Here is a 13839-nt window from a genome sequence, read left to right as displayed (position 1 = left end):
CTTTCTTTGTTCTTAATGCGTTAAACATGTCATGATTGACTAGCTTTCTAGGGCTTGATTACATGTTTGATAGGATTAATCTTTGTGCTTTCACTTAGGTTAATTAGCATTGAAAAGTAAAAAATGGAAAATTATTTGCTTTCGAATATTTCACATGATCAACTCTTTTCTCATGACTTAGATGAACAATATTAGGGTTTAATCGAATTTGATCATAGTTTCGGTTTTGATCTTTGTTCTCTCATTCCACCCGTGTATATATGTTTCTACATTTTATTTATTTTATTTATTTTAGTTTTTAATTTAATAATCCTAAAACCCCCTTTTGTGTTCAGTTGTTTATATTTTTATTCTTTGTTTTATTTTTGTAAATAATACTTTTTACTTTTATTAATTTGTTTTTGCAATTACAGGTGTACCCTCAATCCCCGGTTAGAACGATCCCTACTTATTCTATACTAACGATGACATTTCAGGGTTAAATTATGCGCTCGCTCAGAGCGCATCAGAGATGCCTCCGGATTTAAATTTTACCCATGTAGTGTTGATCCCCAAACTCAAAGAAGTGACGACTATGTCACATTTGAGACCCATTGCTTTGTGCAATGTGTTATATAAGATTGCTTCAAAGGTTGTGGCTAACAGGTTAAAGATTTTTTTGTCAGCCATTATCTCTCCCCAACAGAGTGCATTTGTGCCTGACAGGTTGATCTCTGACAATACTCTGGTGGCCTCGGAGGTGGCCAATTATATGCATAAGCTCAAACGGGGACAAGAAGGCTTTTTGGCCCTCAAATTAGATATTAGCAAGGCCTATGATAGATTAGAGTGGAGCTTTTTACGTCGGATCATGTTAAAGATGGGCTTTGCGGCGCAATGGGTTAATCTGATTATGTTCTTCCTTTCCACGGTACGCTATTCTTTTCTTATTAATGGTGCACCTAAGGGTTTCATTACTCCTCAACGGTGATTAAGGCAAGGGGATCCTATTTCGTCTTATTTATTCCTCCTTTGTGCTGAGGGTCTATCTGCTCTTATATCTCATGCGGTCTCCGGATTTGTGATGGGGCACCAACGATTAGCCATCTACTTTTTGCTGATGATAGTATGCTCTATTCGCTTGCTAGCTCTGAGGACTATCTTAAGATTCGACATTTGCTTAATATCCATGAGAAAGCGTCCGGACAGCAGGTGAATCTACAGAAAAGTAATGTGGTGTTTAGTGGTAGTGTTCTTCCCCATCTACGTGACAATATGGCTCAAATTTTGGGCATGCAGGTGGTGTCTAAACATGAGAAGTATTTGGGTATCCCAACTTTGGTGGGTTGATCCAAAACTGAGACCTTTGGTTTTTTAAAAGACAAATTATCTAAGAAGCTGACAGGGTGGAGATCTAAGTTATTGAGCAGTGCAGGTCGAGAGATTTTAATAAAGGTAGTGGCTCAGGCTATGCCTCTCTACATAATGAATTGTTACCTCATTCCTCAATCTCTTATTCAGGAACTTCATCAACTTTGTGCTCAGTTCTGATGGGGGAGTACGGAGGACAAGCGGGCCATGCATTGGCGTGCATGGGATGATTTATGCAAACCAAAGAGTATGGGCGGCATGGGATTCCGGCACTTGCTTGCTTTTAATTTGGCGATGTTGGCAAAACAAGGATGGCGATTAGTTCAAAATCCAGATTCGTTAATTGGGCAACTGTTGAAAGCTATTTATTTTCCCCATTGTAGTTTTTGGGAAGCATCTGTAGGTGATCAACCCTCTTATGCTTGGAGGAGTATAATGCAAGGTAGAGATATTCTTCGTGCTGGCATTCGACGTCATGTTGGCAATGGATTAACTACTAATATCTGGTCCGACCCATGGCTAATAGGAGAGGACTTGAGTTCCTTTCGGTCTGCGGCTACTACGGTGGTAGCCGACCTGTTCCTTTCTCCAGGTGAGTGGAATTTCTTGTTGTTATCTAGCTTGTTTCCTCAGCGTCTTGTTCGCAAAATCCAAGAGTTACCTCTGAGTCCCCACAACCATGGTGATTGGTGGATCTGGGGGGGGGGGGGGTGACAAGAAGGGCAGATTTGCGGTGAAATCTGCATATTATATAGCTAGGGACAGAATTTTGGAGGATAATTCTTCTACCCCTACCCCTAGTGCTCTCTTATGGAAGCAACTGTGGAAAGCTCAAGTGCCAGGGAATGTGAAAGTGTGTGCTTGGAAAGCAGCTACCAATATTCTTCCTACACGAAGTCGGCTTAGTGAGAGAGGTATTGATATTGATACCCAATGCCCGTTTTGTGATGAAGAAGTGGAGTCTCCTATCCATGCTCTCCGGGATTGTCCGCATGCAGCAAGTATTCTTCAAGTGGCGAATATTCCTACTCTTACTAGTGCATCCAGTGTGGTGGAATGATTAATTGTTGTTTATAACCTTACACCGAATGCTTTTTCTCCGTTGTTGATGTTGCTTTGGGCTACCTGGCGAAATAGAAATTTCTGAATTTAGGATGAGGTAAGTAAACCAGCTCATGAAATTGTGCCTGTGACTTTGGGTTGGTGGAACGACTTTAAAGCTGCTCATACTCCACCGGCTCGGAACAGTAGGCAGCGGGTATTATATAAGTGGTGTAAACCATCGGCTGGGTTTATCAAGCTCAATGTGGATGAGGCTTTCAACCTACAAACCGGCCTGGCGGGGTTGGGTGGAATTTTTCGGGATCATGAAGGTGTGGCGGTGGGGGGATTTCGACATACTTTGGAGGTGGGTAATTCCCCTAGGCATGCGGAACTGCTTGCTTTAATTCATGGAGTGCAACTAGCACTTGATTACTAGCTTACTCCTTTGGTGGTGTTGACACCCAAAATTCCACAAGTCAATTTTATGAGCGACACGTGAAGAGACGACTCATTAAACCGACAATCTTGTTGGGCCTTCAAGCAAGCCCATTGTAGTCCAAAAGAAGGTCTAGTTAACTAGAAATAGTGCAAGCCCAAATGCTCAAGCAATTAACATGCATCTTCAAGAATTCGTCATGCCAAATTACCATGCAATACGTTTATACACTTGGGGCTTATATGGAGGGATGTGGTGTGGAAGGTAACGGATCCTTTGAGGCCTATCATTAAGATAAAGTTCGTCAATAATTTTGGACTTGGGAACCAAAATTCATGCTTGACGGACTACAATCTTAATATGGGCTACTGTGAGAGGGATGAAAAGCAAGCCCAGCAAGGCCCAAAGCCCACTAAAGCCATTCTCTTATTCAAAGTCCATATGACCTCTTACCCAAAGCCCATTAGAGTCATCTTCTCACCCAAACGAGAAAAACCGTCTGTCAGAATTGCTGCTGGAATTGGCGTTCCACCATTTATGGCAAGTGTCCAGAATTCAGGGAAAAGCCTCATAATCCATATCCTTAGCAATCTCATCTCAACATTCAAAAACCCTAAAAGTCTGTAATCACAAGTTTCAATACCAGAAATTGGGGGATTGGAATCTCCCAAAGATCACAGCAGCACATAATCTGGGATCTTCACCGCAACCAACTTTCTTTGGTTTCATGGAGAAAACAAAAGTTGAAAGCTTTAGATTATCCCACCAAAACTAAGAATACCACTTCAAAACCCCCGGTTCTAAGCACGAATGTTCCCCGTCAATCTCTGCTATAAAAAGACATCGCCGTTGGAAGCCAGAATAACCACCTAAAAACCATCAAGCAAGAGATCAAGCTTCATCTCTGATAATCTAGCCATCAATATCTAAACAACCTTAACCCAAAACCCAGAACCATGTTATTGCTGGAGCTCTCTCTCTCTGCTAAACTCCCAGGCATCTAGCTCCCACGCCATATCTTCCTATAAGCTCTGTTATGTGAATTTACCTCTGATTGCTGCTGTTACCATCCAGCTAGTCACACAAAATTGTTCCTGGGTCACGCTTTCGATCGATTTTGGGCCTGGTCTTCGCTCTATCAAGAGGGCTATTGCTGCTGGAAATCCAAAACACAAACTTGCCCTCACAGGTGGTAGAGACCGATTGCATGGATTTGGTGCAAGCTGTGGCTGGGTCTTCTCTGGATCACTCGGACCTGGGATTTTTGTTAAGAGACTTGAGAGTGTTACTGCAAGCTGCGTTAGGTGCAAAAGTGGATTACAATAATCGTATGGCAAATCTGGTGGCGCATACTCTAGCGCAAGAGGCCAAGGTTGGTCAGTTTCGGGTGAATTTTTTTACCAATATTCCTCTAAGTGTGGAGGCTATTGTAATCTCTGATTGTAATGATTCCCCATTAATGAATTAGTCTTTCATTCCCCTCAGAAAAAAAAAAAAAAAAAAAAAGAGAACCATACTTCCAAGTGCGGAGATTGTGACAACTTACAAGGTGCGATGATTGACAACTGGTAATTTTGAAAAGGATATGAAGCTTTATAATGCAAAAAAAGCAAACGTAAAAATGACCTAAACCTAATCCCGAAACGCAAAGCACCACTTAATTAGCTCCAAAATGGCCAATGAGTCCAAACCCAGTAATGGCCGGCCGAAGTGCTTCTTTGCTTCTCTCAAAAACTGATCGTTACAGTCAGCCAGCGGTGGTGGAGATAGGTAAAGTTTTTGCAACCCAAAAATTGATCGTTGACTTCTAAATACACCTCTCTCTCTCTCTGTCTCTCTCCCTCTCTCATTTAGATTAGCATCGGTCATCGCTTACATATGTCATGATATATCATAGCTATATGCGAATCTCATGACAGGGAATTATAGTTAATTAAGAAAGGATTCTTGGATAGTTAAGACAAACTGTTATTGTTCTTTATCATTATTACTTGACATTGCCTGGATTTTAGCCTTCAAAATTTGACTTTAGACTTATTGCCAGCTGATGCTTTCGATCATTTGGGATATCGATTAAGAGAAGATTCCAGCAGCTCAATGGTGACAACAACTTAAGAATTGGGGTTTCTCTGCCACTTGCGAGCTAGGGAGGGAGAGAGAGTGGTATGAAAACAGTAACTGTTCATATCATCGAAAAGAAATATCCTGCTTAATTAAAATCATTTTACATCGCAGCACAACACCAATTAAACACATACTATTCACAATAGTTTCAAACCATGATCGATTTACATATGAAGAACTAGGGATATATAGCAGTGTATCTCTCTCCCCTTTATTATCTATTGCTGTTCACAAATTTTAATGTCACCAAATCATACAATAAAACTAACAAAACCATGAAGCTAAAGGGAATTTAACTACATGCAGCTGCAGGAAAACCAACTAAAGTTCGTCCAAATCAATTTGCGTTGCGTTTAAGCACGGCAAGAAAGAGAGTTGCATCCATTGACTCAAAGATGGAGGGATTCTCTTCAAGTTTCTTGCGGTACAAGTCAAAGAGCTCATCTAAAATTTCATCTCCAAATTGCTGCCTGAACAGTCCCTCCATGACAGCTCTTCCGTGAGATGCAATTAGTTGGGCACTTTCGGTGACACTGCCAAGTTTTGAGATCTTACGTAAGTTTTCCATACCCTCTATGCTAAAACAGCCATTTCTTTCTACAGAAGCTTCCAGTTCTTGGGGAGACATATAGTAAATAGGTATATTAAACGAATCTACCTTCTCCTCGCTAACTACTCCCTGCATGCATAAATTGAAATCACATTAGCAGCAATAAGGAACATATCCTACTATAAATCAAACTTAGAATCAGAAGTATATCATATCAAATTAACTTAAAACATTGATTGTTGCCTACCTTCCTAGCCAAGTCCATGAGGCAAGACCCTAATAATTGATAGGTCATATTTCTGAAAGATTGGGAATGATGTGTATCTTGAATGTGACCTGGAATGATAAGTACCATCAATCCTCCACAGACAATCTCTTGTGCCCTGGCATGCAGGAAGCACGCCATGTCCTCAGCATATTGAGCTTCAAATGCCCTCACTACTGCATCTGTGGAATTTAGGTAATGGATTCGTCCTTTGTTCCAAGCGGGGCTATTTTTATCGAGTACCTGCTTCGGTACCCTTGAAAGCCAATGAATGGCGTAAGAAGAGTGAACAAAGTGAACCGAAGCTTTAGGAAATAGACGACCATAGAAAGAACCAGGCACACCCATTGCATAGTATTGTCTGTTGGGAGGGAGGGACTGGAAGAGCATGTTAAAGTCATTTGGGGTATGATCATTAAAGAAAACTTGAAATTCGGGGATTTGGGAATCAAGCAGCCGCACTTGGCTTTGATACTTGAGCTGCACAGCTTCAATTATGTTCCCAACTGCAGAAAACGTATTTGGCCCAACAGAGCAACCTAAATCTGCAATGCTAAAGGTGTTGGAATTAGATAATGTGATATTGTCTATGTCAAGCTTTTCTGCTATAGCCCTGTTCACAACTTCTTGGGCAGCACCTGCAACTCCTTTCTGCACAAGCAGTAGAATTGTTGATATACTAATTTCATTTCATTTAGTTTATGTAACTACTACATACTATCATAAGAGAATCGAGGCAAAAGAGTTCTTAATCAAGAACCATGCGAAAGAAAACTTTTGCTTTACATGTAAGAGAACATCTAATCAATTCTTATGGTGATTGGCTACTTGTAACTAGGCCGGGGTGTAAATGAGCTAAATCAAGACAAAACCAGGGTCCTTAGATTCGGCTCAACTGATTTCGACCTAGCCTAGTAAGTTGTGTTTAGTCTTTTTTTATTTTTTGGTTCGTTGTGTTTGAGTTGCCTCAAACACTTATTCAAATTCAACATTGGATTGATCGATTTTCTTGTTGGTTAATTAGCTTGAGTAGTGATCGAGCTTGAGCTTAAATTGTCTTTACTTGGCTCACGGTTAGGATACGTAAAGCAAAGCCCTAGGGCGAGTCAAGCTTAAGTTTCAAGCTTGGGACAACTTCAAAATCAAAATATGAAAAACATTAATTGATATTCTTTTTAATCTAATGAGAACTCCGTAGTTTCCAACCAGTTGAGCTAAACCCTAAAGCCTGCCCCTTGTGTTTGGTGATAATGTACGAGTGATATAACGAACTTTACGAGCTGATCGAGGAAATCTAAGCTAAGTTTGGCTTGCATCTTAACGAGCTGAGTTGAGCTTAACAGGAACACAGGCGAGGTATATCGAGTCGATGTACAACCCTACTTGTAATCATCCTAAATAGTGAACAACAATAGTAATGTGTGGTATACTACGAAACAAACCTGGTAACTGGAGTTCTTGGCATAGCTGTTGGGTCCATCTCCACCTTTCATTGGATATGCTTCAACCATTTTGCTGAGTTCCTCTATGGCCCTCTCTGTCTCTCTCCCTCTCTCTTCTTCAATTCTCTCTCTGCGTTGGGAGGGTAGTTTCCAATATCGCTGTTACTATATTAGCTACAGATACTTGATGCCAATCCAGGCCAATACAAGATATTTTATCTGTTTTATTACTTGTCTGGGGAAGACCAGAAAATTAATTTAGCAGAAGAAAACATAACAGGCCTTTGGTGCTGATGCACTGTAAGACAAATAGTATTCGTCTCTTAATTTTTGTAAAAACAATAAGTTGAGTCGACTCTAATTAATGTTTATATTTTCTGTAGCTTACAGACATGGAACTGCAACATTCATACTCTTTGTTAATAGTTTTGGACAGCTACGTGATGATGGTCATCGGCATACCTTCTTGACCATATCTACCTATCAGACAACATTCTAAGAGCTTAATTAACTGAAGTAATAGTACGTGACAGAGAATCTTTTAATTATTTAGGGACATAAAGACTTATTTAATCGTTCAAGTTCACAGGGCCGAGATTACTTGGGAAACACAGCTCTCAAGTATCTCACGTAGTGCAGATCTTACGAATATGATTGATTCGTTAAATGATCCACTGTATGCAAGAAAGAATCATTTCATGCATATACAGTCCAAAATGTGGTTGCCAGGAATACAACGAACCGATATCTGAGAATATTCATCATCCCTGGCAGCACAAGGTTGATCGCTCGGGTCACTTAATTATCTTTACTGAAACACATACAACAACTTTACCTTGTTTAAGCACAATCAAGAACGTTGGAAAAGTTTGTGACTGGTGGATTTCTCAAGTTGGGGCGTCAGCAAGAATATGAGAAACCCAAGTGGATTATTTGTTTTCCTTTCTCGTATGGGAAAAAAATACTACCATACATCTCAAACCTCTAATATAGAAAATGTCGTACTGTTGGAGAAATTTTCAAAATATAATAATAATTGAAGAAATGAAAAGGTATCATTTATGTTTGCACCTTTTGAATATGTCTGAATGAAGTAATTTAACCAGATTCAAATGACACAAATGAAAAGGTACCTTACCATTTGAAGGGGTACATATACTTCTATCTAAATGAACCATTCTCTACAGAGTGACACAATCTCAGAGAATACTAAGAAGATCCTGAGAAGATCTAGGCCTCCAATATTCACCAGTTTCATGTTTTCTTACACATAAAACTACTAGAAATTAATAGTGCACAATTAGTTCTAGTAACCTTGAGCCATCTTGTAAACCTTCTTTTGAGTGTTTTAGGTTAGTTTTCGTGAGTGCAAAATGAAGAACAACAACAGCATTGTGCTGGATTTCATTGTATCCTAAGGCAAATAATATCTTAAGGAAAGCGTTGCTACAACGTGCTTTAGAAGCATAAACTCTCTTATGATCCATACCCACAAATTTGTTCTAACCTTGCACAAATGAAACGTACGTACATGGGACTTGATTTCATTTGGACTGGAAAAACAAAATAAAGACTCAATTTCAGTTGAAAGAAAATCTATCCGTAAATAGGATCTCTCTGCAGATTTACATTAATGGGACATGGTAGACTGTAAAAATATGGGGAACAAAAATGCAGCGACTGTACTAGTTACTTATACCTGGAGCATTATGTGAACGCGATTTAGAACCACGGGCCTGTTTGTCACATACCCTTTTTAAACTTAGATTCCTCTATCTATATTAAACTCAAAGTTTCTGGTGTAGCATCTGAATCATTATTAGGTCACTCTTCAATTAAAATATTGGTCGGGGAAGCAAGCATGTGTGTACAAGCATGTATGTACAAATTATCTAACAGGCTATATATATATATATACGGCAGGCATCTTGGGGTCGATAAAATATAGCATCCAGTTCTTCAGGTTCAAGTACTAATTTGTACTCAGTGATTATCTGCATTACAAATTATATTATCACAAGGAGATGAGAGCTCAGTTCCAACCACTACATAATCTAATATTACTCGAACTTTTTAACTATCTGCATAACTTAATAAACTTAGCAATGTCTCAGTTAGCACTTATCAACAATTTGTCTTATGTTGAGGAAGCATCAATGCATATTTAGGATCATGATTCTTCACAACTTCGGTACATAAATTCAATATATCTTCTAGTTATTGATCATGAGAGTACTGGTTCAACAAAGCTAAGTTAAGATGCTGAGTGCAATATCAAAAGAAGAGTTCCTCTTCCTTGTTAAGAAGTATTATGATATTCTCACTGTTGCACTACTGTTTTCTATCGGAGTTGCATTTTTCGTCTCTAAATTAGCATGGAGAAAGGTCACAGGTTCCAGAGGTCACATCCCTGGCCGGTTGGGGTTACCCTTTATTGGTGAAACCATTTCTTTTATGTCAGCAACCAATAGCACAAGAGGATGCTATGATTTTATCAGATTCCGGCGAATATGGTTAGTTGATATTCATTTTTGATTTCATGAAATATAATACAAAATAAGTGTCCTTCATCTCCAAGAAAATTAGAACATATATTACAACTTCAAGAAAAAGGGTGATTGGCTATTTATACAAACTTTTAATTCAAAGTACCTCTTAATTAGTCTCTGCTTCTATAACATCACAGCTGTTCATCTCAAAAAAATAAAAAAAAATCACAGCTACTAGTAATTAAGTTGTAGAAACCTGCAGTTGAAGGGTCCAATTTTTGTTTTTGTTCTACATATATGACTGGAACCAATCGAGTGGGTAGCTATATGAACCACTTGAAGTTGATGCAATTGTTGAAAGAAAAAAAGAACTTTAAATTTCATTGATGCAATATTGATGACATTATTTGAGTTTTCATTTTGTCAATAATGGAAGTTAGAATTGATGATTGTGGTGAAACTAGGTATGGGAAGTGGTTCAAGACGAGAATTTTTGGCAAGATCCATGTGTTTGTTCCAAGTACAGAGGGTGCAAAAATGATATTTTCTAATGATTTTGCTAAGTTCAACAAAGGATATGTGAAATCAATGGCAGATTGTATTGGAGATAAAAGCTTGCTCTGTGTACCACATGAGAACCATAAAAGAATAAGGCGCTTATTATCAGATCCTTTCTCCATGAATTCTTTATCTTCGTTCATTGAGAAATTCGATAGAATGCTGTGTCAGAAGCTGAAGAAACTAGAACAAGGTGGGAAAAGCTTTTCGGTGCTTGACTTCAGTATGAGGGTAAGGCTTCTTTGCTACTTAATTTGGTATATATAGTAGATAGGTTAATCAATTAGCTTACTGCTCTCTGAAATCGGAATATTTCTGATATGCAGATGACATTTGATGCGATGTGCTGCATGCTAATGAGTGTCATGGATGAGCCCTTGCTAAGGCAGCTTGAGAAAGACTGCACTGCAGTCTCGGATGGAATCTTATCTGTTCCTGTCATGATTCCAGGCACTAGATATTACAAAGGCATCAAGGTAATGCAAGCTGCCTAGTCATGGAGGAAGGGAAATACGAGCTAGCCAAGAACTCAATAGCCTAGTCCTATATATGTGCTGGTCCACAAATGTATACCTACATTATTGACCAATTCTCGAACAGATTAAACTTGTGCAGTCAGAGTGTTTGTCACTTAAAGCCATGAACAAACTAGTGTGGCTGGAAATCAACAAACAGTGCTTGATAATAAAATTAATCAATTTTAAATTATTAATTTTAGTGTTTTGTAGTATCTGAATAGTGCCTCTTGTAACTTAAACAGTGTACGCTAAGAGAATTGTTAACGCTGCAGGCACGCAGACGTCTCATGGAAACCTTTAAAGACATGATTGCCAGAAGAAGGAGTGGGAAGGAGTTGCCAGAACCAGAAGATTTCCTACAGTCCATGTTGCGAAGAGACTCATACCCTCCCAATGAAAAGCTGCAAGACTCAGAAATCATGGACAACCTAATGACACTTATAATTGCAGGGCAGACGACCACTTCAGCTGCAATGATGTGGAGTGTCAAGTTTCTGGATGAGAACCAACAAGTCCAAGACATTCTTAGGGTAAGCCTCCCTCTCAGGCCTATCTATATGTCCGCCATTGGTTAAATGGATTAAAATTTTCTAACCACATGACATACCAGTTGATGTTTACTTGTTATTACATCGGTTCCAACTGCTGGCATCTGTTATTGGAGATTGAAATTGGCACCCTCTATTTTACAAACCACATCCCCATCCATGAGTAATTTTCCAATAGAAGTGTGCATGGAGGGGGGTGTGGTTTGTAAAACAGGGGGTACCAATTATTAATCAATTAGTTGTATCATATGGATGTGCTCAGAAATGAGATACCTTGTCAAATTACTGATGACTGGTGGAGGATCTGGGAATTTTTGTCTATTGAGGACAGTAAGACTAGAAGGTGCATTCTCGAATGAGATAGTTACAGCGCTCCTCCACATTACTGCCCCTTTTACAGACTCTTTAGGGGGTATTTCAAGTTTTCAACCATCATTCTCCCCTCATAAAATTGCAAAATACTGCAGATGTGATCATGTAAAGCTCTTTCATAGCTTTTGTAAAAATTTGACTTGGGACAAATTACCTGTCTTTCTAATCAGCATATCTGCAAGATTCTCCATAAATAGTGTTTTGGTGGTAACTTCTTCCTCGTCTTCGTAACATTTCAAGAAAAATGAGCAAAAATTATATGAATGTGCAGGAGGAACAATTGTCTATAGCCACATCCAAGCCCGAAGGAGCATCAATTACCCTTGAAGATATTAATAATATGTCCTACTGTTGGAAGGTAATGAGCTTGGATTTAGCATAGATCCCAATCAGGTTGAATCATTTTACATATACACAGAAAATCAGAGCTATTTTTAATTATTCCAGGTTGTGTGTGTGCATGCGTTCTTTTTTCCAGGTTGTTAAAGAAACAGTAAGGATGTCAACTGTGGTTATGTGGTATCCTCGAGTTGCACTCAGTGACTGTACTATAGAAGGCAAGCTATAGCTTTTAAGTATTTCAAACTTCTTTCAACTACGAACACTAATTAAGCTAATAGTTATTGCTAAACATTCGTTTGATCGATCAATGAAGTTGTGATTGCATATTTGTTTTCGCAGGTTTTGAGATAAAGAAAGGGTGGCATGTGAACATTGACGCGACATGCATACACAACGACCCAGATTTGTACCCAGACCCTACTAAATTCAACCCTTCTAGATTTGATGTACGTAACGAACTAACGATTCAATCTCAATCTCTCCTCCATCTCCTCCTCTTCATTCAATTTCCATGAATTCTCTAGCTTGGTGGGAGTGATTTCCATTACCTTGGTATAATTGAGAGAGTGATTAATTATCCTTAATCAACCCATGTGTATTGCAGGAAATACAAAAGCCATATAGTTTCATACCATTTGGGTCAGGACCCAGGACATGTTTGGGAATCAATATGGCCAAGATGACAATGATGATCTTTCTTCACCGTCTCACTACTGCATACAGGTGAAGTGACACTGATACAAAGCTAATTATTTTCATCTTTCTATTAATGGTTCTCAAATTCATCTTCTTCTTCCATAACTATTGTGCAGGTGGACAGTCGATGATCTTGATACCAGTCTAGAAAAGAAGGCCCATATTCCTAGACTAAGAAGTGGTTGTCCAATTACCTTGACGGCGCGGCCTTGTAAGTAAGGGAGTAAAACTAGTCGTGTTGTATCTAAAAACATTTCTGTACGTATAATCCACTCTTCAACTTTGTTGCCTACACTAAAACATTTCTTTGTACTATTTAACTCGATCGTTTGTAAGGTGTCACGGTCCGTACATTGGGTATTGCTCGGACACATTAACCCCCCCCCCAAAGGGAGCAGTCAGCCCCCGAATAGTACAAAAAATGAAGGGAACATAAAGCCGTACCTTCTAAATAATACAAGTCTCTAAATAGAGATGATAAACAAATGCTAAATCATACATGCATGCATGCTACCCAACCAAAGTAAAGATGGGAGGAACCGTGCAAAATCATCAGCAATTTGTAGTCCTTGTTGTCCGCAATATTGTTGCTCCTCCTTTGAAGACATAGTAATCCTTTGGTCAAATACTCACCTCCTAAGAATTGAAGGCCGGAATGAAACTAGTAAGATTGCGAGATGCCAAGAATAGAGTAAATAGAAGCAACTGCATGCTTTTTGTAGGAATGAAAAGAAAGCTTAGCATACTCCTTGAATGAGATCTGTTATACCATATTGACTGGTATATGTTAATAAATTCTGCTTGGATGGATATCAAGCTTAGAGGAAGAGGGTTGGGGAGGGGATGAATAGGCTTAGATAGAAAGTTATGCTTAATTTTAATTTGATTAAAGTGTTTTTATCACAATCAGTTTACTGAAATTTGAGCCATTCGACGTACCTGAAAATTATTCACTGACAAACTTTTGGCAACATCCGTTGATAACACCATTAACTCCTCATTTTTATGAAGGGCATTTTCATCTTTCCCTCTCAAATGTTATTATCCTAATTACTTCTCATGTTGCATACACTATTACTATTTATACTTTATATTTTTCTTATTT

At 38.9% G+C, this 13839-nt stretch overlaps 2 protein-coding genes and 1 long non-coding RNA gene across 3 annotated transcripts; 2 read left to right on the top strand and 1 right to left on the bottom strand.

The window, feature by feature from the left end:
- Positions 1-4476: 4476 nt before the first annotated feature.
- On the top strand, positions 4477-5405 carry LOC121051876. Its single transcript, XR_005807317.1, has 3 exons — positions 4477-4600; positions 4875-4993; positions 5267-5405. It is a non-coding gene; the product is annotated as an uncharacterized LOC121051876 (long non-coding RNA).
- Positions 5034-7483, bottom strand: LOC112188639 (loganic acid O-methyltransferase). The gene is made up of 3 exons (XM_024327796.2): positions 7212-7483; positions 5752-6420; positions 5034-5633 (listed from the first exon to the last, which is right to left on the bottom strand). The coding sequence occupies exons 1-3, from the start codon at positions 7278-7280 to the stop codon at positions 5292-5294; spliced, it is 1080 nt and encodes a 359-aa protein (XP_024183564.1). The 5' UTR covers positions 7281-7483; the 3' UTR covers positions 5034-5291.
- Positions 7484-9315: 1832 nt separating this feature from the next.
- LOC112188600 (cytochrome P450 716B1) lies at positions 9316-13071 on the top strand. Its single transcript, XM_024327748.2, has 9 exons — positions 9316-9724; positions 10165-10489; positions 10585-10734; positions 11049-11306; positions 11968-12054; positions 12175-12253; positions 12378-12484; positions 12643-12761; positions 12851-13071. Exons 1-9 carry the CDS (start codon positions 9471-9473, stop codon positions 12951-12953), a joined length of 1482 nt encoding a protein of 493 aa, XP_024183516.1. The 5' UTR covers positions 9316-9470; the 3' UTR covers positions 12954-13071.
- Positions 13072-13839: the final 768 nt, after the last annotated feature.

Source organism: Rosa chinensis, chromosome 2, assembly GCF_002994745.2.
Source record: "Rosa chinensis cultivar Old Blush chromosome 2, RchiOBHm-V2, whole genome shotgun sequence".
In the NCBI taxonomy this organism is placed as follows: Eukaryota; Viridiplantae; Streptophyta; class Magnoliopsida; order Rosales; family Rosaceae; genus Rosa; species Rosa chinensis.
This window is presented reverse-complemented; position numbering and strand designations above follow the sequence as displayed.

What these genes read in the sequence shown, in the direction of transcription:
- LOC112188600 (XM_024327748.2), top strand. Translation starts at nt 9,471, where the DNA reads ATGCTGAGTGCAATATCAAAAGAAGAGTTCCTCTTCCTTGTTAAGAAG. An exon ending in TGCTTGACTTCAGTATGAGG is followed by an intron (nt 10,490 to 10,584) that starts GTAAGGCTTCTT and finishes TCTGATATGCAG; the next exon opens with ATGACATTTGATGCGATGTG. An exon ending in ATATGTCCTACTGTTGGAAG is followed by an intron (nt 12,055 to 12,174) that starts GTAATGAGCTTG and finishes TCTTTTTTCCAG; the next exon opens with GTTGTTAAAGAAACAGTAAG.
- LOC112188639 (XM_024327796.2), bottom strand. Translation starts at nt 7,280, where the DNA reads ATGGTTGAAGCATATCCAATGAAAGGTGGAGATGGACCCAACAGCTAT. An exon ending in CCAAGAACTCCAGTTACCAG is followed by an intron (nt 6,421 to 7,211) that starts GTTTGTTTCGTA and finishes CTGCTTGTGCAG; the next exon opens with AAAGGAGTTGCAGGTGCTGC. An exon ending in TCATGGACTTGGCTAGGAAG is followed by an intron (nt 5,634 to 5,751) that starts GTAGGCAACAAT and finishes TTATGCATGCAG; the next exon opens with GGAGTAGTTAGCGAGGAGAA.